General features: G+C 43.0%; 2 protein-coding genes across 3 annotated transcripts in view; one reads left to right on the top strand and one right to left on the bottom strand.

Moving 5' to 3' along the window:
• The window catches only part of LOC309392491 (uncharacterized protein), a 50013-nt gene extending 43014 nt beyond the window's left edge, over window positions 1-6999 (bottom strand). The window contains exon 1 of one of the 2 annotated variants that reach the window (XM_081953779.1): window positions 6836-6999. The gene's annotated coding sequence lies outside the window, so the exon portion shown is untranslated. Of the gene's footprint in view, window positions 1-6565; window positions 6741-6835 lie in introns of those variants that run through there. The other variant, XM_081953781.1, reaches the window with a different exon arrangement.
• Window positions 7000-8935: 1936 nt separating this feature from the next.
• On the top strand, window positions 8936-14051 carry LOC309392572 (phospholipase A2 inhibitor alpha-like protein). Its single transcript, XM_081953969.1, has 4 exons — window positions 8936-9065; window positions 9773-9870; window positions 10864-10947; window positions 13551-14051. The coding sequence occupies exons 2-4, from the start codon at window positions 9789-9791 to the stop codon at window positions 13886-13888; spliced, it is 504 nt and encodes a 167-aa protein (XP_081810095.1). The 5' UTR covers window positions 8936-9065; window positions 9773-9788; the 3' UTR covers window positions 13889-14051.
• The last annotated feature ends 8625 nt before the right edge of the window (window positions 14052-22676 follow it).

The following is a 22676-nucleotide window of genomic DNA, read 5'->3' as shown; positions in this document are numbered from 1 at the left end:
TTTTTTTTTTTTTTTAGAATAGCCCGTATCAATTTTCTTGTTTGGCTGATCTTTCTCAGATGTCAAAGCAACGAGTTTTCTAATAGTGTACTTTAATCCCTTCGCTTCAGAAGTAAATAGATTGCCTTGAGATAATGATCTACCTCCACACCTATTTTTGAAGCAAAAACCTTTAATCTTAATTGGCTGTCACTACAATTAAGGAGGGGGCAGGAATCTTGGCAAGGCCCCCCCCCATAAGCCAGAATGGCAGGTATTTTAGGCTAAAGCTCCCACTTTATCTCCCGTTTCTATCTTCCATTTCTACTGATGCAGTGTCAGAAAAAAGAAGGAGGGGGGGGGGACACAGGAAAAGAATAAAATCAAATATTTTTGAAAGTATAATGGGACTTCCTGAGAAATCATGGAACTGTGTTTTTTCTCTCTCCACTATAGGAAACAAGAAAGCCAAAGGACACACGAAGAGGCATTGTTCCTTGCATAACAAATGTTTTGGCTAGTGGTTCTTAGCAAACTAGTTTCTTCTTCTAAGAGAATGGAGGAACGGGGATCGTGGTAGATTTAAAATATTGTGAAATTTTGGAGAGAGGGAGGAAAGGAAGAAGGAGGGAGGAAGGAAGGAAGCAAAGAAAGGAGGGAGGGAAGGAAGGAATGAGGGAGGGAGAGATAGAGGGAGGGAGGAATTTACCTTTAGTAAACTCTGTTTGACTTAAGGTAAAGGTTCCCTCACACATATGTGCTAGTTCTTCCCGACTCTAGGGGGCAGTGCTCATCTCTGTTTCAAAGCCAAAGAGCCAGCGCTGTCCGAAGACGTCTCCGTGGTCATGTGGCTGGCATGATTAAACACCAAAGGCACACGGACTGCTATTACCTTCCCACAAAGGTGGTTCCTGTTTTTCTACTTGCATTTTATGTGCTTTTGAACTGCTATGTTGGCAGAACCTGGGACAAGTAATGGGAGCTCACTCCCTTACGTGGCGCTAGGGATTCGAACCGCCGAACTGCCGACCTTTCTGATTGGCAAGCTCAGCGTCTTAGCCACTGAGCCACCTCCTACCTATGTTTGGCTTACAAGGACTTCATTGAGGCTGAATCATGAGACGTCTTAACTTGCAATTCACATTCAATATGGTGCATTGACAGCTGGAGTATGATTCATTCATAATTTGTTGCAGCCAACTCCCCACAGCCAACTCTCCATGGCCAACTCGTTGAGGGTCAAGAGTTGCACTAATACCAAAGAAATGGTGAAATAGAATCATTAAAGAAAGGATGCAAAAGGAGGGAGATCATGAAATGTAAACGACAAAAGAACACGCTTTTAAAATATATATATTTTAAATTCTTAAATTAAATTCTTAAATTGTCCCGCAGCGAGTTGGCCATGGTGAGTTGGCTGCAGCAAGTTGGCTGTGGTGGGTTGTCCCATTCTGTTCTGATGTTCCATGCCAGCTTCCCAGAAGGAAACCCAAGGTGGAATCTGTCAGGAAGTTAGAAATCACTCCCACCTCCCACCCCGCTGCCCCCATGGTCCTTCTGTTTCTCTAGTTAGCTACAAAGGAAATGTTTCTGAAACAATGTCCCAATAGGGCACGGGTTGCCTAGTTGGTAAATAAAAGTAGAAGGTTAGGAAAGATGGGAATTTGCATAAAAGAGGGTAAAGTCTGGTTCATTTCCTCTAGGCATGAGTGAGGGATATCACCAGACCGTGTGGATACTTCACTCTCAGAAAGATTTCCCAGAATATTAGCCTAACACAGATGCTGTGCGGTGAAAATGCTGGACCAAGAGTGAGGAGATTCACCTTCTAATCTCAGCCACTCCATGGGTGACTCTGCGCTTCCTCTCTCAAGCCTTCTTTCACCAGGCTGATTTGAAAGGGATAATTGATATGGAGGCAGGAGGTAGCACTCTACATTGAGCGTATTTCACGAGAATATAGAATGCATTTAATATTAACATATTAAATATTGAGCGTATTTCACAGGAAGAGTCCTCCACTCCTCTGCTCACAATAGAATCCCTTATGCCACCAGGCTCGAAATTTTGGTCTTAGGCAATCTAGAACTGCACCGCTGTGGTCCGATCTAAGCATAGTACACAGAATTGTCTGCTACAACGTCCTACCTGTCAACAATTATTTCAGCTTCAACCGCAATAATGCACGGGCAAACAATCGATACAAACTCAAGGTGAACCGCTCCAAACTCGATTGCAGAAAATACGACTTCAGCAACGGAGTGGTCAACTCCTGGAATGCGCTACCTGACTCCGTTGTTACATTATCAAGCCCCCACAGCTTCAACCTTCAACTGTCTACCGTGGACCTCACACCATTCCTAAGAGGTTGTGCCTACTCTCCCTGTCCTACTGTTCCCATTTATTTGTACTCATGTTCTTTGTTCATGTCCAGGTTCATATTTATACCTGCTATCTTGTACATGTATGACAAACTAATAAATAAATATATAGTTGCCACTCTGAGCTCCTAAAGGAAAGATTTTGAACATAGAATAATAGGGTTGGAAGTGACCTTGAAGGTCTTCTAATCCAACCAACTCCTCAGGCAGGAGACTCTTAACCATCCCAGATAAATGTCTATACCAATCTCTGGTATAGGATTCAGAGACCTTATACCATTCCAGACTTTCTTTGGTCTTGATGGGACGATAGAAAGAATGACAGAATAACAGAGTTGGAAGGGACCTTGGAGGTCTTCTAGTCCAGCTACCTGTTCAAGCAGGAGACTCTGGACCATTCCAGACAAATGGCTGTCCAATCTCTTCTTAAAACCCTCCAGTGATGGAGCACCTGCAACATCTGGAGGCAGATGTTCTCAATGTCCCACTAACAAACATAATTGATCGGGCTATATTTTTTCTTCATAAAATTCAGCCATCAAACATAGAAAGAGAAAGGATGAAGAATGGTTAAGTGACCTTAGTAGTGACTGCTTGGAAAGGTCATCCTACCATCCCATTTATTATTATTTTTGTTCATGGCTTGGCCAAGAGTGATTATTTAATTCTTTATTTAGGATAGGATAGGATAGGATAGGATAGGATAGGATAGGATAGGATAGGATAGAATAGAATAGAATAGAATAGAATATGGATTAGAGATAGGGATAGGGTAAAATAGAATAGTATAGTATAGTATAGTATAGTATAGTATAGTATAGTATAGTATAGAATAGTATAGTATAGTATAGTATAGAATAGAATAGAATAGAATAGAATAGAATAGAATAGAATAGAAGTTGGAAAAGATCATGGTGGTCTTCTATTCCAACCCCTTGCTTAGGCAGGAAACCCTACACCTGTGATGAAGAACATGCCTGCCAGATGTGGCACACAGAGCTCTCTCTGTGGGCACGCGTGCCATCGCCAGCTGCTCTTCATGCACGCTGGCCAGCGGGTCTTCACAGCCTGAAAATGGCCCCACGAAATGGTCATTTTCCAGGCTATTTGGGGGGCTTTTTCAGGCTATTTTGGGGCCATTTTCCAGGCCCCAAAATGGCCTGAGAAACAGCCCAAAAACAAGCATGCAGCACTGGCCCGCTGGTCTCCAGGTTTCCGACACTGCAGTGTGAGCACATGCACACACATTCTGGTTTGGCCACTCGGTGCCCAAAAGGTTCGCCATCACTGCCCTGCACTACTTCAGACAAATGGTTGTCCAACCTCTTCTTAAAAACTTCCAGTGCTGGAGCATTTGCGACTTCTGGAGGCAAGCTGTTCCACTGATTAATTGTTCCAACTGTCATGAAATTCCTCCTTAGTTCTGAATTGCTTCTCTCCTTGATTAGTTTCCACCCATTGCCTCTTGTCCTGCCCTCGGGTGCCTTGGAGAATAGCTTGACTCCCTCTTCTTTGTGGCAACCCCTGAGATATTGGAACTCTGCTATCATGTCTCCCCTAGTCTTCTTTTCATTAAACTAGACATACCCAGTTCCTGCAACCGTTCTTCATATTGAACTTTAGGATTTACTATATATTATCACCCAGATATTTCAATTGCTGGTAACCTATCACAAAATAAAGTACGGTATCCACAGTACAACAAAAACAAAGGAAATAAAACTTCCATATTAACAAAAGTAATTATTTTTCCCTCTATTATCCTTGTATTTCCTCTATTGTCAATAATTGAACAGGAGAACAAAAGATGAAAGAACTGAGATGGGGAAAAAAAACTTGATATGAAGTGAGATATGCAAATCTGCAGGCACTGAACATCCATAATATCTAGGGTAATTTGGGATTTTAAAAGAATGGTTTTTACATAAATTCCTAGAAAAGAAGAATAATTAAACCTCTATGAATAGTCTCCTTCTTCAATTTAGTTTTTAACAAAAACTAAATAGGTCTAAGTTATAAAATGTCTCTTCCTCAATCCTTTTGAAATCCTGTAACAATCAACAAATCTAGACAGCATACTAAAAAGCAGCAACATCACCCTGCCATCAAAAGTGCTTATGGTCAAGGCTATGGTTTTCCCAGTTGCAATGTATTGTTGTGAAAGTTGGACCATAAGAAAGGCTAAGAGCCAAAAAAAATTGAGGCCCTTGAACTCTGGTGCTGGAGAAGACTCCTGCGAGTCCCTTGACCTGCAAGGTGATCAAATTGGTCAGTCCTAGAGGAGATCAACCCTGACTGCTCTTTAGAAGGCTAGATCCTGAAGATGAAACTCAAATACTTTGGCCACCTAATGAGAAGGAAGGACTCACTGGAGAAGAGCCCAATGCTGGGAAGGATTGAGGGCAAAAGAAGAACGGGACGGCAGAGAATGAGGTTGCTGGATGGAGTCACTGAAGCAGTCGGCGTGAGCTTAAATGGACTCCAGAGGATTGTAGAGGACAGAAAGGTCTGGAGGAACGTTGTCCATGCGGTTGCGATGGGTCTGAAATCACTTTGCAACTAACAACAACAATAATCAACATATTATCCTGAGATTTGTATAGCTTTAACATTCAAAGCTTCAGGTCCCCCCCCCCCCCTGAAAATTAGATGTCCTGGGATAGTTTATCTTGTTTTCATCCCTTTTGAACTGGCACTTTGGGATATGTTCAAAAATTAAGGTTATTTTTCTTAAGGATTTTAAAAAGAGGGATCTTTACCTCTTCAAAAATATAAAATGCCTTTTACTGACAGAAAACTGATGCTGTTATTAGAAAAGAGAAGCTGAGCTAGCAAACAGTAATATTGTGGATCACAAAAAGACTTTTTTTTAAAAAGTTGTGGGCAACTATAGAAGGTAATTTTATTAGAAAAGCTTCTAATAAAGCTTCACAGATTCAGGGACTTGTGGTAGGTCAGAATTATTCAAAAACTGTCTGATTCCTTGTATCTCTTCTGCCCCTTTCTCATACAGTTTGGTGAAAAATTCTTGTGCCACTTTCTTTTCCCCTTCCTTAGTAGTCTGGTTTCTCTTCAGATTGTATAAATCTTTCGCCTTTTACTAAAGATTTCCTTGGAACATAACATTAATTTTTGAGCATACCCAAAGTGTCAGTTGAGAAAGAGTTGAATTGTGGGGTTCTTGGTGTTCTCTGAGCTAAGTGGTTTCCATCATACTTTTCATCACCCAACGAGGTAACATCATCAGTGCTAAAAGGGAGTCTAGTTGGGTAACAAAATGCAAACAAACAACAACAAAAACCCAGAGAGCATCAAGGACCCCAACGTTATAAGAATTTGGCCAGCGGGAGTTGGAAGGGGAAGGTTGCTTCCCAAAAATCAAGATAATGGCTATAAAAAAAGGATGGTGTTGAGAATTCAATCTCATTGCCATCTGGATGTTGTTGTTTTTTACACAACACTGTAATCGGTCCTCTGATGTATTTGGAGATTGCCTAGCATGTAAGTCATTTCTTTTAATGTGTTTATCTCAATCATTAGGTTTGTCACTAAGTTTTCCTTTCTCTATGGGCATAAATGGCAATGGCCAGACATATTTTGCAGGCATCAATCACTTCCCTGGCTGTTTTTGTGCCTGCTCGTCCAACAATCTTAGTAGCTGTGAAATTGACTGTTGGATGAGCAAGCACAAAAACAGCCAGGGAAGTGATTTAAGCCTGGGAAATGGGCCTCTTGTCAGTCAATAGGAGTGCAGATTTACCACCAGCCTATTTAGAAGGTGAGGGCTGGGCAAATGACAGTTAATGACTTAAAAGCCAACCATCAACACACTCCAATCAACATCTTGTTCTGACCTAGGCTTCCTTAAAAAGCATGAAGCAGAGTCTTGGTCCTGGCAAAACCTCTTTTATTTACCTGACTGTGAATTCCTTTCATTCACAGTCAACAAGGCTTGCCAAACAGTCTTTCAGAGGAATATTTATCAACACGAACCTTATCTCGCTTGGAGAGTTGCCAGCTAACTAGTTTCCAAACACAGGCAAGGCAACACTTGCCACAGAGTCTATCATAGTCACAAACAGAATTTTCCACTCTTGAAATGACCAAAGGAATGAATTGCTTCCTGCAAAAGCCCACTCCCCATTCACTCCTCTTTTGTTTCCCATGGGAGGGGCCAATCACCTCCAAGGTGTGGCTTTACTCACAAGTCAACCCTGCTTTCTTAGTTGTTGTCTTCTGGCAGCTCTGCATATGTGCACACTGGGAACAGGCTCCAGCTGTTCTTCTGCCTCACAGCTGTCTAGCTCTTTCTCTGCCTGTGACGCAGAGCCCTCATCTGAGCTTTCCTTAGCCCCCAGGACTGGCCTATGTTCCTCCCCAACTTCCTCACTGTCTGACCTGCTGCCAGCTCTGCTGGCTGCTGGTGGGTCACAACACATCTGAAAAGCCACTTACAACAGGTGCCATATAAATACCACACACAGAATGGCACACACTCTTCTAGAAAGAAGTTCTCCTGAGGAAGGAGTCCAGCACGAGACGAAAGATCCTGCAATGTTATCCTGCGACATGTATATTTGCCTTCATTTGTCAGACATATTTTGCTTGAAAGGATATAGCACTCTCAGTCAGAAATGGTAAGAAGCAATCCAAAGTCAGGGAGAAAGTAAAATTAGATTCTATTTGGATTTAGACAAGAATAAACATGCCCCTTTAAAATAAATATAACCCTTGGTCTGCAGTTATGCTCTCACATTTTTGAGAGCTTTCAAAGGCATTTTCCAAGCCAGAAATATACATTTATAGGTCTCACACAGAAAACATGCAAAATGGCATAAGAATAAGGAAATCTCTTACGGGATGAGAATAGATTAGAGAGAGGAAAATATGAACAATACCTGTAAATGAAGGTATATGGATATACACAGGGGGGAAAATCCAATTACTTTTGCTACCGGTTCGGTAGCAATGTGAGCACGCATAGGCGCAGAGTGTCAAAAACGGATGTCATAATGTCCAGGAGGGTGGGCGGAGCCTGCTACCAGGTGCCCGCAAAGGTAGGCGAACAGTGAGGTGGGGGAAAATCTGCTGTGCCAACCAATTTAGATTAGCTAGAAAGTAGGAAATCCTATATACATTGTGCGTCACAGCTGCCCAAATCGGTTTCATTTTTTTTATACCACCGGTTCGAGCGAACTGGTCTGAACCAGTAGCATTTCACCCCTGAAAATCCATACTTTAAAAGAACCGTCGCAAATAAATATAGAAGGGATTATACCTGAGGGATGGAGAGCAAGAAAAATTAAAATTGTCAGATTCTACCTACTCAATCTATTCAGGGGTATTCCAAGCAACACATATCTCCAGAACTGGCAAATCTATTTCATCAAGCTCAGTTTCCTGTAATTCTGTCTGAATCTCTTCTCCAGTCCAAGCACTGGTTCAACTGAGCTGTTGACTGTTTATACCAGCAATCACTAAGTGGTGGTTCACAAGAAAATTTTGGGTGGTCCGCAGAAAAATTATTTGCATTTTTTATTTTGCATTAAATCAGGAGTCCTCAAACTACAGCCTATGGGCCGGATATGTGCAATGAACTTTTGTGTTGCTACAGAGGCTCTCCCCCTTTGGGGTCTTTTTGTGTGGGTCAGAGAGGGGCAGAAATTCCGACTTGGGGTCTGCTTCAGCCTCCTGGTGTGGGGCTTTGGGCAAAGGCTGCAGGGAATCGCCCCTGGTGGCAAAGAGCCGGAGGGCTTTGTTCCAGTGGGACTGCATCATGGCCTGGAACTGGCTGACCATCTCAGCCCACTGAGCCTCCAGGCGCCGGTACCTGGTCTTGCACTCCCACAGGTCTTCCCTCTGTTTGGAAAGCCTATGCTCATAGTCCTCAGTGAGGTGCTTCTGCTGAGCCCCCTTCTCGGTCAGATCCAATTTGAACTGAGCCAGCTGTTTTGCCAACTCTTTCTCATGGTGGCTGCTTAGCTCCAGCAACTGCTTCCTATTTGAGTCTCTAAGGAACCCAGGCGTGCAGGTGAGGAGTGGCTGGGAGGGGAGGGGCGAGTAGAGGCCGGTGAGGCTCCCCTCGATATGAGTGACATCAAGTTGGCCACGTCCACCTAGTCACATGACCACTAGAAATGCCCACCCAGCCGGTCATTAGGCAGATCATATTAGTGGTCGGCGGGATTTAAAAGTTATTAATTTAGTGGTCCCTGAAGTCCAAAATGATGGGGACCCCTGGTTTATACAATGCTCTGTTTCAAAGTATCTCTTTCTGTCTAAGATGAAGTTATAGTGTTTTGCAAAATTCTGGATTTGTTTAGTGTAATCCTGAAGAGATCTTTCCACAAGGTTATGAAACATCAAGGTTCTATGTTTTATTGCAAAGTGTTGCAAAATCTTTTAGGGGACATTCATTCACACACGGACATACACACCCTGTATTCTCCAACATTTCCTCATACTTTGCCTCCCTTTTGGACTGGAGAATTTCCCATTTTTCTAACCTTTCAGTCAGAAAATCCAGGCTGTTCTTAAATAAACAGAGGGGGGGGAGAAAGAGTATAAGCCAGGGGGTATCACCTTGAGTAATCAGTTTGCACAACCCTTAATGTTGCCCAATCCATGACTGATATAAAATAACACTTGCACTGGGAGGAAAGTAGTTTCTGGGTGCCTCATCTACTGTAGGACAGAAATCACAGGGTAAGTGCAGAGAAACAATTTTCATCTCTCTCTCTCTGTCTCTCTCTCTCTGTCTCTCTGTCTCTCTCTCTCTCTTATCTCTCTCTGTGTGTGTGTGTGTGTGTTTGTGTGTGTGTGTGTGTGTCTCATCTATCTATCTATCTATCTATCTCTATCTCTATCTCTCTATCTCTGTCTCTCTCTCTCTCTCTCTTTATCTCTAACTATCTCTGCCTCTCTCTGTCTCTCTTTCTCTGTCTCTGTCTGTCTGTCTCTCTATTTATCTCTCCCTCTCCCTCCATCCATATCTATCTATCTATCTATCTATCTATCTATCTATCTATCTATCTATCTATCTATCTATCTATCTATCATCTATCTATCTATCATCTATCTATCTATCTATCTATCTATCTATCTATCTATCTATCTATCTATCTATCTATCTATCTATCTATCTATCTAGAATTGTATAGTTGCTAACAGCCATTCTGCTGGATGTTCATCCTGAGGTCTAATGAATGGGCTAGAAAGTATGCTCAATGCATGCTTATAGTTTGTTCAATTAGTGATTTATGGCAGATGTGTATCAAAAAATATCTTAGATTGGGCTGGGATTGTATCTTTTGCTATGCATTTTCTGGGCAAACTGGAACGTGAATGTAAAATTCTAAGGGTCTTAAAACCACTATGTATATTACAATAACTCTGCTCTATAGATTGTACAGGTTATACGGTCAAAAGATGCATCTGATCCTGCTGTCCAGTCTTCTTCTTTTGGGACTATCTCTGGCCAACGGACATGACACGGACCCTGAAGGACAATGTGATAATTTTAATCCCTTATTTGAGAATGGGGAGGGGGCTTAGCACATGGGCAGAGGGAGGGGCATGGGTGCCATTCCTGTTATCTGAACGCTGTTATCTGAATGCAGAGATGATTCTGGGGCTGGGGGCTAAAACATAGAAAGAACAATTACAGGAATTGTGTATGTCCAGTCTAGTGTAAAGAAGGACTAGGGCGACATGTTACCAGTGTTCTAATATTTGAGGGACTTCCACAAAGAACAGGGGCCCAACCTATTCTCCAAAGCACCTGAAGGCAGAAGCAACAGATGGAAACTAAGAGAGAAGCAACCTAGAACTAAGGAGAAATTTGCAGACAGTGACAACAAGTGATCAGTGGAACGGCTCGCCTCCAGAAGTTGGAGGTGCTCCATCACTGGAGGTTTTTAAGAAGAGATTGGAGAGCCATTTGTCTGAAATGGCATAGTACTGGAGCAAGGGATTGGATTAGAAAACCTTCAAGGTCCCTTCCAGTTCTGTTACCTGAATGCAAAAAGGCTCCTGGAGAGCAGAGTTGGTAAAAGAGCTCCTTTGAAACCTTTTACTGAGGAAACCCAAACAAATCATAGCTGTAGACATCAGCACCTCAAGGCTGAAGCAAGACTTTTAATCCAAAGATATCTGTTCTCTGGAAGAGCTTTCCAGTGTGTGAATTCACATCTGGAATGGGATAATCAGGAAAGCAGGCTTGCTAATGTCCTCCTTGTCCAGAGTGGGTGAGGTTCAAGTAGGCTAGAGAACAAGGCAATAATCTAATTCCCACCACCACCACCACCACCAAACCATTTCATGCCTTCTTCTGAGGACCAACATATTCTAAGCCAAGATGCCCAGCATTCACCTGAAGGATAAGTAGGCCAGTCCAAGAAAGAATAGTTGCTCACTGTTCGAATGCTGAACAAGTGGAGGCAGTTTGGTACAGCTTGCCTTACCTTCTGGGACTCCAATAACATGATGCTGTTTTCCTTTCCAGTACTGAATTCTTTGTCTGAAACTGTAGTCAGACTTGAGAAAAAGATAAAAGAGGTGGAAAATGCCTTCTTGACAGTCCACAAAGGTAAGAAAACTTGAAACCCTGGCTTTTGCTCCAAAATGTTGTGTTGTGTGCCTAATCACCTTTGGCCAAATAAAGTATTCAGTTCAGTTAAATTGAAATGCCAGCTGCCTGTCTCTTAGAGTATCTATAGAGGCAGGGGTCAACATAGGAACTGGAACTGGGCAATCTTTGCCAGGCCTGTCACGCATGGTATATGTGATGGAGACCACCATTTTATCCTCATGGATGACCATGATGGATGATCATCATGGATGATAATAACAACAATGACGTTAGCTGTTGAGTCATGTCTGACTCTTGGTGATTCTATGGGCCAGGTCTCTCCACATCTTCCAATCTTTGAATTGTTCTATAGCAGCGATGGCAAACCTTTTTTGGCTCACGTGCCATAAGGGGGGAAGTGCAGGGGGGTTGTGCGTGGATGTGCCACACCCATAATGCAATGCGCGCACCCCCAGTGTGCATGCGCACATGACAGGTGCTCCGCCCATTTTTTGCATGTTTTTTTCCTCCCTCCCCAGGCTCCAGACGCTTTATAGGAGCCTGGGGAGGGTGAAAAAAGCCCCCCACTTCCCCCGGAGGCCCTCCCGAGGCTTCAGGTATCTTCAGGAGGCTTCCCTGAAGCCTCCAAAGGGCAAAAAACAACCTTACGAGCAAACAGGAAGTCACTTCCAGTTTGCTCGTAGGGTCAGTTTAAGCCCTCCGGAGGCTTCAGGGAAGCCTCCTGAAGGTCCCTGAAGCCTCTGGAGGGCTTAAACTGACCCTACGAGCAAACCGGAAGTGACTTCGTGTGCCATAGGTTCACGATCCCGGTTCTAGCCATCATGAAAGGACGCGATGGCTCAGTGGCTAAGACGCTGAGCTTGTCAATCAGAAAGGTCGACAGTTTGGGGGTTCAAATCCCTAGCGCCGTGTAACAGAGTGAGCTCCCATTATTTGTCCCAGCTTCTGCCAACCTAGCAGTTTGAAAGCATGTAAAAGTGCAAGTAGAAAAATAGGGACCACCTTTGGTGGGAAGGTAACAGTGGTCCATGCGCCTTTGGTGTTTAGTCATGCCGGCCACATGGCCACTGAGATGTGTTTGGACAGGGCTCGCTCTTTGGCTTTGAAACGGAGATGAGTCAGGAACGACTAGCACATATGTGCGAGGGGACCCTTTACCTTTAGCCATCATATAGTTTGGTGCCCTGTTTTCCTTTTACCATTAACTCTTCCAAACTATAATCACTTTCTCCAATGGCCAAATTAAGTGAGATGCTGAAACAGACAGATGTCTATTATTATTATTATTATTATTATTATTATTATTATTATTATTATTATTATTATTGTTATTGTTGTTGTTGTTGTTGTTGTTGTTGTTGTTGTTGTTGTTGTTGCTGCTGCTGCTGCTGCTGTTGCTGTTGCTGTTGTTATTTGTATCACTTCATGTTTTCTTTCCAGATATTCTGGAGTTTGACAAGTGCTGTTGTGCAGAGTCTCTGACTCTTTTGGGACACATTACCTGAGACAGCCCTTCTTTGAAAGAGCTGGCTTAAGCAAACCACAATTCTTTTGAAGAAATGCCAGATGGTTTCTCTGTCATTTTTTTGTCCACATATAGTTTACTTTAAATGGGTCTCCTGGGATGAGGGATTTTTTTCAGCAGGAAACTAGAATAAAGTCCTATTTCAGATCAGAAGCATAGCGGTTTGGTTGGAAGTCCAGAACCGTTCAGTGCTTTTCTCACAAATAGAAAAGGACCAGATTTGTTGATTTAAAAAAACACACGCACAGAAATTATTAATGCTGTTTGGTCCCTGATCTTCCTCTCTTTGCTGTTATTGAAGGCACTTTCTTCGGAACTACAGTATTTTTCGGAATATAAGATGCACTTCCTTTCCCCCTAAAAGAGACTGAAATTTTGGGGGCTTCTTATACACCGAATGTAGTCCCACCCACCCACTGGCCCCCACCCTTTGGCCTGTGCCTCCCAGCAATTTGCCTCCTTGCAGCAAACAGCCTGTTTCGGTTTCAGCTTCAGCCAGCTTAATTAGCACAAGCAGCTGATTGTTGTTTGCATTGGCCTCCTGACCATCAGCTGTTTTAGGCTTCAGAGATTGCCATTGCCTATTGCTGCCTCCACATACCCCATTTTCGGTCTCGGCATGCCTCATTTTCCACCCATTCTGATCCCCACCATCTGGAAGGGGCAGAAAATGAGGTGCACATAGGCTGAGAACAGGGTGTGCAGAGGTGGCAATAGGCTATGGCAATCCCTGCAGCCTGAAACAGCTCATTATCAGGAGGCCGATCCAAGTAACAAACAGCTGTGTGTGTGTGTTAATCAGGCTGTGCTGAAATTGAAACTGAAACCCGCTGTTTGCTGCAGGGAGGCAAATTGCTGAGAGGCAGAGGCAGATTTTTTTTTCTTGTTTCCCTCCCCAAAAGCTAATGTGTATATAAAAGTGTGTCTTATACTCTGCAAAATCCAAAATCACCCTTGCTTTCTATTCTTGTAAAATCTGCTTGTTGCCCTATGCCTAGGGAAGGGAACACAAAAATAACATGAGTTGTCAAACATTTTCTACAGTCAAACATTTTCTTCTTCACTGTGTTTCTAGCTCGATCCTTTGGAAGTGGCAGTGAAAGATTATACGTGACTAACAAGAAAGAAGGGAAGTTTGAAGATGTCAGAAACATCTGTGCCCAAGCCGGTGGCCATATTCCTTCCCCTCAACTCCAAGCTGAGAATAAGGCTTTCGCAAGTGTTTTGGAGAGGCACAACAAAGCAGCCTATCTTGTCGTCCACAACTCAGCAACGTTCACCAACTGGGCTGTGGGAGAACCAAATAACGCAGGTGGAAGCAAGGCGTGCATAAAAGCAGATGCGCAGGGAGCCTGGCACTCTGCATCCTGTGAAGAGGACCTCTTGGTGGTGTGTGAATTTTCTTTCATTTGAGAAGAAGGAAGACTAGCATCCTGCGCTGGAGAGAGGAGCTACCTAAAATATAACAAGCCCAAAGCAAGCCTACCAAGACATCAAACATAGAGCACCTACAAACAATTCCACCTGTATTGAACCACGCTCAAGAATACTCAATAAATGCATGAAACAAATGTCACGTATTGATTGTCCATCCATCCGTTTATTTAAAAATGAATATATATATATATATATTTTAAAAAAGAGCATCCTTTAAGGTAGGCCTTGCTTAACAACTGCTCCGTTTTGCAGCCGTTTAAAGTTAGGACAGCACTAAAAGAAAATTACCTGGCCTTAACAATCTCTTGCAGTGACCCACAATCAGGCAATTGCCATTTGTGTGCTTTATAGCTGGCTCCCAACAAGCAGAGTCAATGGAGAACCCAGCAAGGAAATTGAAAAAGGGAAAGTTGGGTTTGTACATCTTACTTATTGACCACATGAGAAGTGTTGTTGTAATGGCCACTTTGATAGAGTTGCCAGTTGCAATTGTGGTCACTAAGAAAGGACTACCTGTGATCAATCAAGTAATGAGTTTGAAATAGCAATAGCACTTGCTTATATACTGCTTCATGGTGCTTTACAGCCCTTTCTAAGCAGTTTACAGAGTCGGATCCCCCATTTTTTGAATGCTTTTTTCAACCCCCCACCAGGTTCCAGAGGCTTTATAGGAGCCTGGGGAGGACGAAAACAGCCTCCGCCCCCCGGAGGCCCTCCGGCGGCTTCAGGGACCTTCAGGAGCCTCCAGAGGTCAAAAAACGACCCTCCAAGCAAACTGGAAGTCACTTCCGGTTTGCTCGTATGGCCGTTTTTAGTCCTCCGGAGCCTTCAGGGAAGCCTACTGAAGGTCCCTGAAGGCTCCGGAGGGCTTAAACTGACCGTATGAGCAAACCAAAAGTCAATTCCCGAACTTCCAGTTTGCCATTAGGGCCGTTTTTTTGCACTCCGGAGGCTTCAGGGAAGCGCCTGAAGCCTCTGGGCGGGGGGGGGGGGACTCTTTTCACCCTACCCAGGCTCCTATAAAGCCTCTGGAGCCTGGGGAGGGTGAAAAATGACTTTACAAAGGCTGCATTCAACTCAACATGCATGCGCGCTGGCCAGCTGACAAATGGTTCTGCGTGCCACCTGTGGCACATGTGCCATAGGTTCGCCATCCTGGTTCTAGGGTTTTATTTGTTTGGTTAGTTTCCTACATTATATCAGTGCTTCCATAATGAAATCGTTATCTCTTCAATCTCCACACATGCCCGCCAAGCTAAATAAATGGCATATATGTATTTGTGTTTGTGTGTTTGGCAGTGTATGTGTGCATGTAGGCATTGTTATCAATATCAATAGTTAGATACTCAACAGATAGATGCCAATCAATAGATACAAACTCAAGGTAAGGAGCTCCAAACTTGATTGCAGAAAATACGACTTCAGCAACAGAGTGGTCAACGCCTGGAATGCTCTACCCGACTCCATTGTTACATCCTCAAACCCCCACAGCTTCAATACAATACAATAGCAGAGTTGGAAGGGATCTTGGAGGTCTTCTAGTCCAACCCCCTGCCTAGGCAGGGAACCCTATACCGTTTCAGACAAATGGCTATCCAACATCTTCTTAAAGACTTCCAGTGTTGGGGCATTCACAACTTCTGGAGGCAAGCTGTTCCACTGATTCATTGTTCTAACTGTCAGGAAGTTTCTCCTCAGTTCTAAGTTGCTTCTCTCCTTGATTAGTTTCTACCCATTGCTTCTTGTTCTACCCTCAGGTGCTTTGGAAAATATTGACTCCCTCTTCTTTGTGGCAACCCCTGAGATACTGGAACACTGCTATCATGTCTCCCCTAGTCCTTCTTTCTATTAAACTAGACATACCCAGTTCCTGCAACCGTTCTCCATATGTTTTAGTCTCCAGCCTCAAACTGTCTACCGTGGACCTCACCTCATTCCTAGGAGGTCCACAAAGGGGGGGTGCATAAGCGCACCAGTGTGCCTACCATCCCTGTCCTACTGTCCCCATGTATCTGTACTTACTTCCTTTGTTCATGTCCATTTTAATCCTAAAATCTGTTATCTTGTACATGTTTGACAAACCAAATAAAAAAATATTGACTAGCACCCAACTCTGTAAAAGTTCACATAATGTTAGGCTGTCACTGATTTTGTCCAGTAGAGAACTTCTTGTCTGCAATTTTTGATGATTCTAGCCCTTACTCATTTGGAAGGAATCAAGAAGAGAACAGACTACTGGAGATATAGAGAAATGTCATAAATCTAACCCAGATGGGTGTACCAAAAAAAAAAAAAAAAGACAAAGACTACACTGTCCCTTCCTGTATCCTCCCTTCCTAAATTCAAAATAACCTTCTGGTCCTTACAAGGCAAGAGCTGTGGTGATGCAGTCATTAGAATGGAGTATTGCAGGCTAACTCACTGCTCGCTGCCAGAGGTTCGATCCTGATTGGTTTAAGGTTGACTCAGCCTTCCATCCTTCTGAGATCAATAAAATGAGGGGCAATGCACCCCCCAGTTGTTTTTGTTAGGTATAATTACAGACTGTACAGTTATAGAGACTAATTTGATTTTGAACTTAACGACGGCAGCAAGATTGTTGGTGGCGCAGTACTGGAAGAGGGAAGAATTGCCTACTATTCACGAATGGACGCTAAAAGTAGTAAATCTAGCAGAGATGGCCAAAATCACAGCATAGTTAAAGGACCGTTCGGATGAGAAATATAAGTTGGAATGGAGAAGATGGATTGACTATATTCAAAATAAATATCGGACTAGGAAATTTCAATTAGCTTATGAGTGAAGGCACAAAGAATGTTACAATTTACCTAAAGTTAGCTTAACAAAAGGGAAATTAAAGCACAAGAGGAGGTAGGATGTCAAAATCAGTTAGCTTATGTTAGCGTATGATTGTTAAATGTTTATACCCTGTATTAGCTCTGGGAGGTTGGGGGGAGGGAGGGTCAGAGGGTGGGAAGGGGAAGGGGTAATATTTGTAAAATTTGTTAAAACTTTTAATTAAAAAATGAGGGGCAATTGTTGGGGGCAATATGCTGACTCTGCAAATTGCTTAGAGAGGGTTGTAAAGCACTGTAAAGTGGTATATAAATCTAAGTGCTATTGCTGTGTGGGAAGGGAGGGAGGGAGAGAGGAAGGAAGGAAGGCAGGCAGGCAGGCAGGCAGGCAGGCAGGCAGGCAGGAAGGAAGGAAGGAAGGAAGGAAGGAAGGAAGGAAGGGCCTTGCTGGCACAGTGGTTAGAACACAGTACTGCAGGCTGACTCTGCATGCAGTCTGGAGTTCGATCCTGACCGGCTCAAGGTTGATTCCGCCTTCCATCTTTCTGAGGTCAATAAAATGAGGACCCAGATTGTTGGGGGGCAATAGGCTGTCTCTGTAAACCTCTTAGAGAGGGCTGTAAAGCGGCATATAAGCCTAAGTGCTATTGATATTGCTACAAATGAAGTGATAGAGAAAAATATTTCTTCCTGGCCTAGAAATTTCCTACCTAGTAGGTTCATAGTAGGCCTGTTCACTCCACATCTCCTTACCCAGAGAGTATCTCCTCCAGGAACTGCTGAAGCACACTTTGTCTCTTCTTATCTCTTCCTCTGGAACAACAGCATCTCCTCAGACATTTGAACAATACCTTCTCTGTTGACCAGTTAGGAGGTCTATTGACACAGCTGTTCAAACAAGTCCTGGGAGCTGAATGATATGTTTGCCCTCTACGAATGGAGGCTGGTTTGCAGCTCTTCCCAGGATTTTGTATTGGGATGTGGAATTGCATTGATTTAGACTGACTGATAGTTTGTATTCTGTTTTGCCTCCAACTAATTGGTGCTGCTTATAAACTCAGTAAAAGAGAAAGGGAGGGAGGGAGGGAGGGAGGGAGGGAGGGAGGGAGAGAGAGAGAGAGAGAGAGAGAGAGAGAGAGAGAGAGAGAGAGAGAGAGAGAGAGAGAGAGAGAGAGATGGTTTGGTGTAGTGGTTAAAGTCCCTGGACTAGGAAGCAGGAGACTTCTTCATTGGGGATAAAGTCAGCTGGGTGACTTTGGCCTTATTCTGTCTCAGGAAAGAAGGGCAAAGGCAAACTCTTCTTGTAAGAGTTGTCAAAAATGACTCAAAGGCACAATAAAAAAGATCAGTACAAGTTTTCAGTTTCGCATTCTGCCAAATACGAAGATTTTTTTGCCATGATAATAGAATGAAAGTCCTCCTTCTCCTCCTCCTTGTCCTTCTCGTCCTTCTCCTTCTCCTCCTCTTCCTCATCCTTCTCATCCTGGTTCTCTTCCTTCTCCTCCTCAACATCATCCTTACTCAATGAAAGCAAGAGGCATAGTATGAGTACCAAATCAAGCTGCTGAATCCAAAGAACCACAAGATGGTAAGGAAGGGGTTAGGAGTTCAATATCTCTTTGCTGCTATCTAATACTTTGGCCACCTAATGAGAAGGAAGGACTCCATGGAGAAGAGCTGAATGTTAGGAAAGATTGAGGGCAAAAGAAGACGGGGGCGACAGAGAATGAGGTGGCTGGATGGAGTCACTGAAGCAGCAGGCGTGAGCTTAAATGGACTATAGAAGATGGTAGAGGACTGGAAGGCCTGGAGGAACGTTATCCATGGAGTCACGATGGGTCGGACACAACTTTGCAACACCAACAAATCTGTAATTTAAAGTCCTAAAATAAGGACTATCAATTTGTTTGTTAAGTGGTGAAGGCATCATGCTAGAAGCTAACACGATGCTAGCACTCCTACCTAAGGCCCAAAGCCAGACTGGATGAGCTTGAGCCAGTCTTTCCCTCACAGCCCTAGCAAGGAGATAATGTCAAACCCCTTCTGAAAAACCTTGCTGAGAAAACTTCAGGCAGTCTTTGAGAATCAGACATGACTGAAAAGAAGGAGGAGAAGGAGGAGGAGGAGGGGGAGGAGAAAGCAGTGCCTGAAGTTAATTGTCTTAAAATATCCTTCTACAAGTTTTCTTACATTCTTTTCCATCCACCTCCCTGCGTCTCTGCACAGAACAATGGGCGGGAAATACCTCCACGCATCTCAGCGCTATTTACAAACATTCCTCAGATCGTTCTGCTTTCTGTGTGGCTATCTGAGAAAAAAGTCCACGGAATCCAGCAAACAAAGGAAAGATTGTTTTAATTGCTAATATCTTCACAATGAGACAGAAGGTGGAGGAAAGGGGACATGGTAGCCGTCCTTCTCTCCTCTGGAACTCAACTTATGAATCTTAGCTATGTCTGTCTGTCTGTCTATTTGTAGATATGAATACTGTTCAAGTTCAATTCATGCCATATACAAAGCCTCTAACCCAGGGGTGAAATGCTACCGGTTCAGACTGTTTCACCTGAACTGGTACTAGAAAATGCTACTGGTTCGGGCGAACCGGTAGCTCCGATGATCAGCTGTGCGACAATCAGCGCAGCACAGCTGATTGTTGCACAGCTGATTGTTGGAACTACCCTGAACCGGTAGCATTTTTTAACATTCCAATGATCAGCTGTGCGACAATCAGCTGTGCTGTGCACAGCTAATCGTCGGAGCTACTGGTTCACTGGAACCGGTAGCATTATTTTACTACCGGTTCGGGTGAACCAGTAGCATGTGCACATGAAGAGAACCAGTAGCAGACTTCAGAGCATTTCACCCCTGCTCTAACCCTATTTTTTCCCCTTCCCATTCAAAGGAGGTTAGTGGTTTCTAAACACAAATAGAGTCCCAAATTTTAGCTTCAAGCTGGAATTTTACTCTGACATACCAAAAAGCAGTGGTAATCATGCTTGATTTGTGTTCAGCTGTGGATCAACTCTGGGAGAGACATTGATGTGGCTTTCTTAAGCACAGCCTGGATGATTTGTATTAATTTGGCTCTTTGCATTATCTTTCCTTCCTTTTCCTTTTCCTTTTCCTTTTCCTTTTCCTTTTCCTTTTCCCTTTCCTTTTCCTTTTCTTTCTCCTTCCCTTTTCCTTTCTCTTTTCTTTCTTCATTTTTGGGAAGGGGAAGAACTTAATGGAAGCAAATATTTCTTCAAAGTACCCTTCCATGCTGATTGAAATGAAAACGTCTACCACCCATATCCTTTTCAAGGCAAATCAATTTGTATGTTTATTTCCAGCCTTATGTATTTATATAAATAACTGATCATCTTGCTTCTATGTCCATTGTTTGAAAAGAAATCACCGCCCAATCTTCAACTGATTGGAATTGACCCAGGGAGGAATAAAACCTGTTATCTAACACCAATACACCGGGTGTGTCAACAAGCTGTTAATACTTGAAAACAATCTCACATTTCAAGAAGTTTTCTATCAGTGCATAGATCGCCCTGCACCTGCACCTTTTGGCTTAGCATTTAAAAAATTATATGAAAAACTGAAGCAAAAAGAACGTGTCCCTGATCTTTAAAGGATCTGGCACTTTAATTTGGGTGAGGGAAAGGAAATAACGAGATGCTCAAGGAATGTCAGAACTGTGAAGCCCACATTATCTGTCCTATATTTAGCCCTCGTTTTTAGCATGTAAAGCAGGGGTGTCAAAATCAAGGCACACAGCCCTCCTGAGCTCCATTTTCACTGGCAGAGGGTTGCAGGAGGTAATCACAGCCGAAAACGGAGCTCAGGAGCCCATTTTCTCTGGCAGAATGCTCTGGCCACCGCAGGCATCCCCAACATGAGTGATGTCAAGCTGGCCATGCCCACCCTGGTCACACCCACCCTGGCCACACCCACTCCCCCACCATCATCCAAGGTCAAACACAACCTTGATGCGTCCCTCAATGAAATCAAGTTTGACACCCCTGATGTAAAGCATCGGGGAGAAATGTCAGTGACTGATTTAGCAAAGGATTGATATCAGTTAAGGCAAGAATATTCAAGATACTGATTCCAAAATCAGTAATAAATATGAGTATTTAATCCCACAGAAGAACAGAGTTGGAAGGGACCTTGGAGGTCTTCTTGTCCAACCCCCTGCTCAGGCTGGAGACCCTATATCATTCTGGACCAATGGCTGTCCAGTCTCTTCTTTAAAACTTCCAGGGATATAGCACTCACAAGTTCTGAAGGAAAGCTGTTCCACCAGTTAATTGCTCTCACTATTAGGAAATTTCTCCTTAATTCTAGATTGGTTCTCTTGATTCGTTTCCATCCATTGCTTCCTGTTCTGCCTTCAGGTGCTTTAGAGAACAGGTTGACCCATAAAGGTAAAGGTTCCCCTTGCACATATGTTGTAGTCATTCCCAACTCTAGGGGGGGTGCTCATTTCCGTTTCAAAGCCAACGAGCCAGCGCTGTTTGAAGACATCTCTGTGGTCATGTGGCCAGCATGACTAAACGCCGAAGGCACATGGAATGCTGTTACCTTCCCACCAAAGTGGTTCCTATTTTTTTTACTTGCATTTTTACATGCTTTCGAACTGCTAGGTTGGCAGAAACTGGGACAAGTAACAGGAGCTCACTCCGTTATATGGTGCTAGGGATTCGAACTGCTGAACTGCCGATCTTTCTGATCAACAACCTCAGCGTCCTAGCCCCTGAGCCACCGTGTCCCTTGGTTGACCAATGGGCTTCTGGAAATTGTAAGGAAAGTAGGATATACTTTCTCGTTCTTGCATTGTGCCAGAATAACCTATCAGAAGACAAAAGCTTTACAGTAATAATTAGTGTTATGGAATTCAGTGGCATGGGAGAGCAGACAGATTCATGGGAAATAATATGCTTTGATCTCCTTCCCATGACCTTGGTCATTCTTCATCCATTCTCAGGTTCTTATCTGGAATTCAGGTTCTCAGGAGGCAAGGAAGGAAGAGATTAATCTATCTTCTGTCAATACTAAGGCAGGAGAAAGGAGGGGGGAAGGAAAACAATATAGCCGGAAAAACTGGTTAAGAATGTAAAGGAATTTTGCAAAAGTACAATATGATAAAATCAGTTCTGTGGTGTGTTTACACTTCAAGCAATTAATATTGGGTTTGCTTTCATTAGCAAAATAAACCAGCTGAAATATGGCTCATCGATACATTTGTAATGAAAATGGAATAGTTCAATGTAATTCAATTTATTTAGGATGCTTTTAAGTGGCATCGGAATAAGCCACTGATTGAGCCCGGTTTTAATGGCAATTAATTACTTTGGTTAAGTTGTTGAAATCAGATGATTAATTGAGAACTGTAATAGGTTGCTGGAGTTAATGAATAAGCCTAAGTGCAGCATTTAAAAAAAATGTAATGCAAATGGACAATTTAGAAAGGTGCGGCAAATTCAGAAACAGTGTTTAATCAAAAGACTTAAAACTAATATTATTGCTTATCTCAAAAAAATGAATAGAATAGAATAGAATTCTTTATTGGCCAAGTGTGATTGGGACACAGAAGGAATTTGTCTTTGGTGCATATGCTCTCAGTGTACATAAAAGAAAAGATACATTCATCACAAATCATAAGTTACAACACTTAATGATAGTCATAGGGTACAAAGAAGCAATCAAATCATACTAGGAAGCAATAAATATAAATCGTAAGGATACAAGCAACAAAGTTACAGTCATACAGTCATAAGTGGGAGGAGATGGGTGATAGGAACGATGAGAAGATTGATAGTAATAGTAATGCAGCCTTAGTGAATAGTTTGACAAAAATAACAATGCATGAAATCAGCCATCCTTGGGTTTTTGCAAAGAAATACAGTTTAGCATCATTCTTTACTGAATCATGAGGTGGAAGAGCAGGAAGAGGAGAAGGAGAAGATAGATACGGA

Source organism: Natrix helvetica (genome assembly GCF_964273705.1).
Source record: "Natrix helvetica genome assembly, chromosome: 5".
Classification (NCBI taxonomy): Eukaryota; Metazoa; Chordata; class Lepidosauria; order Squamata; family Natricidae; genus Natrix; species Natrix helvetica.
This window is presented reverse-complemented; position numbering and strand designations above follow the sequence as displayed.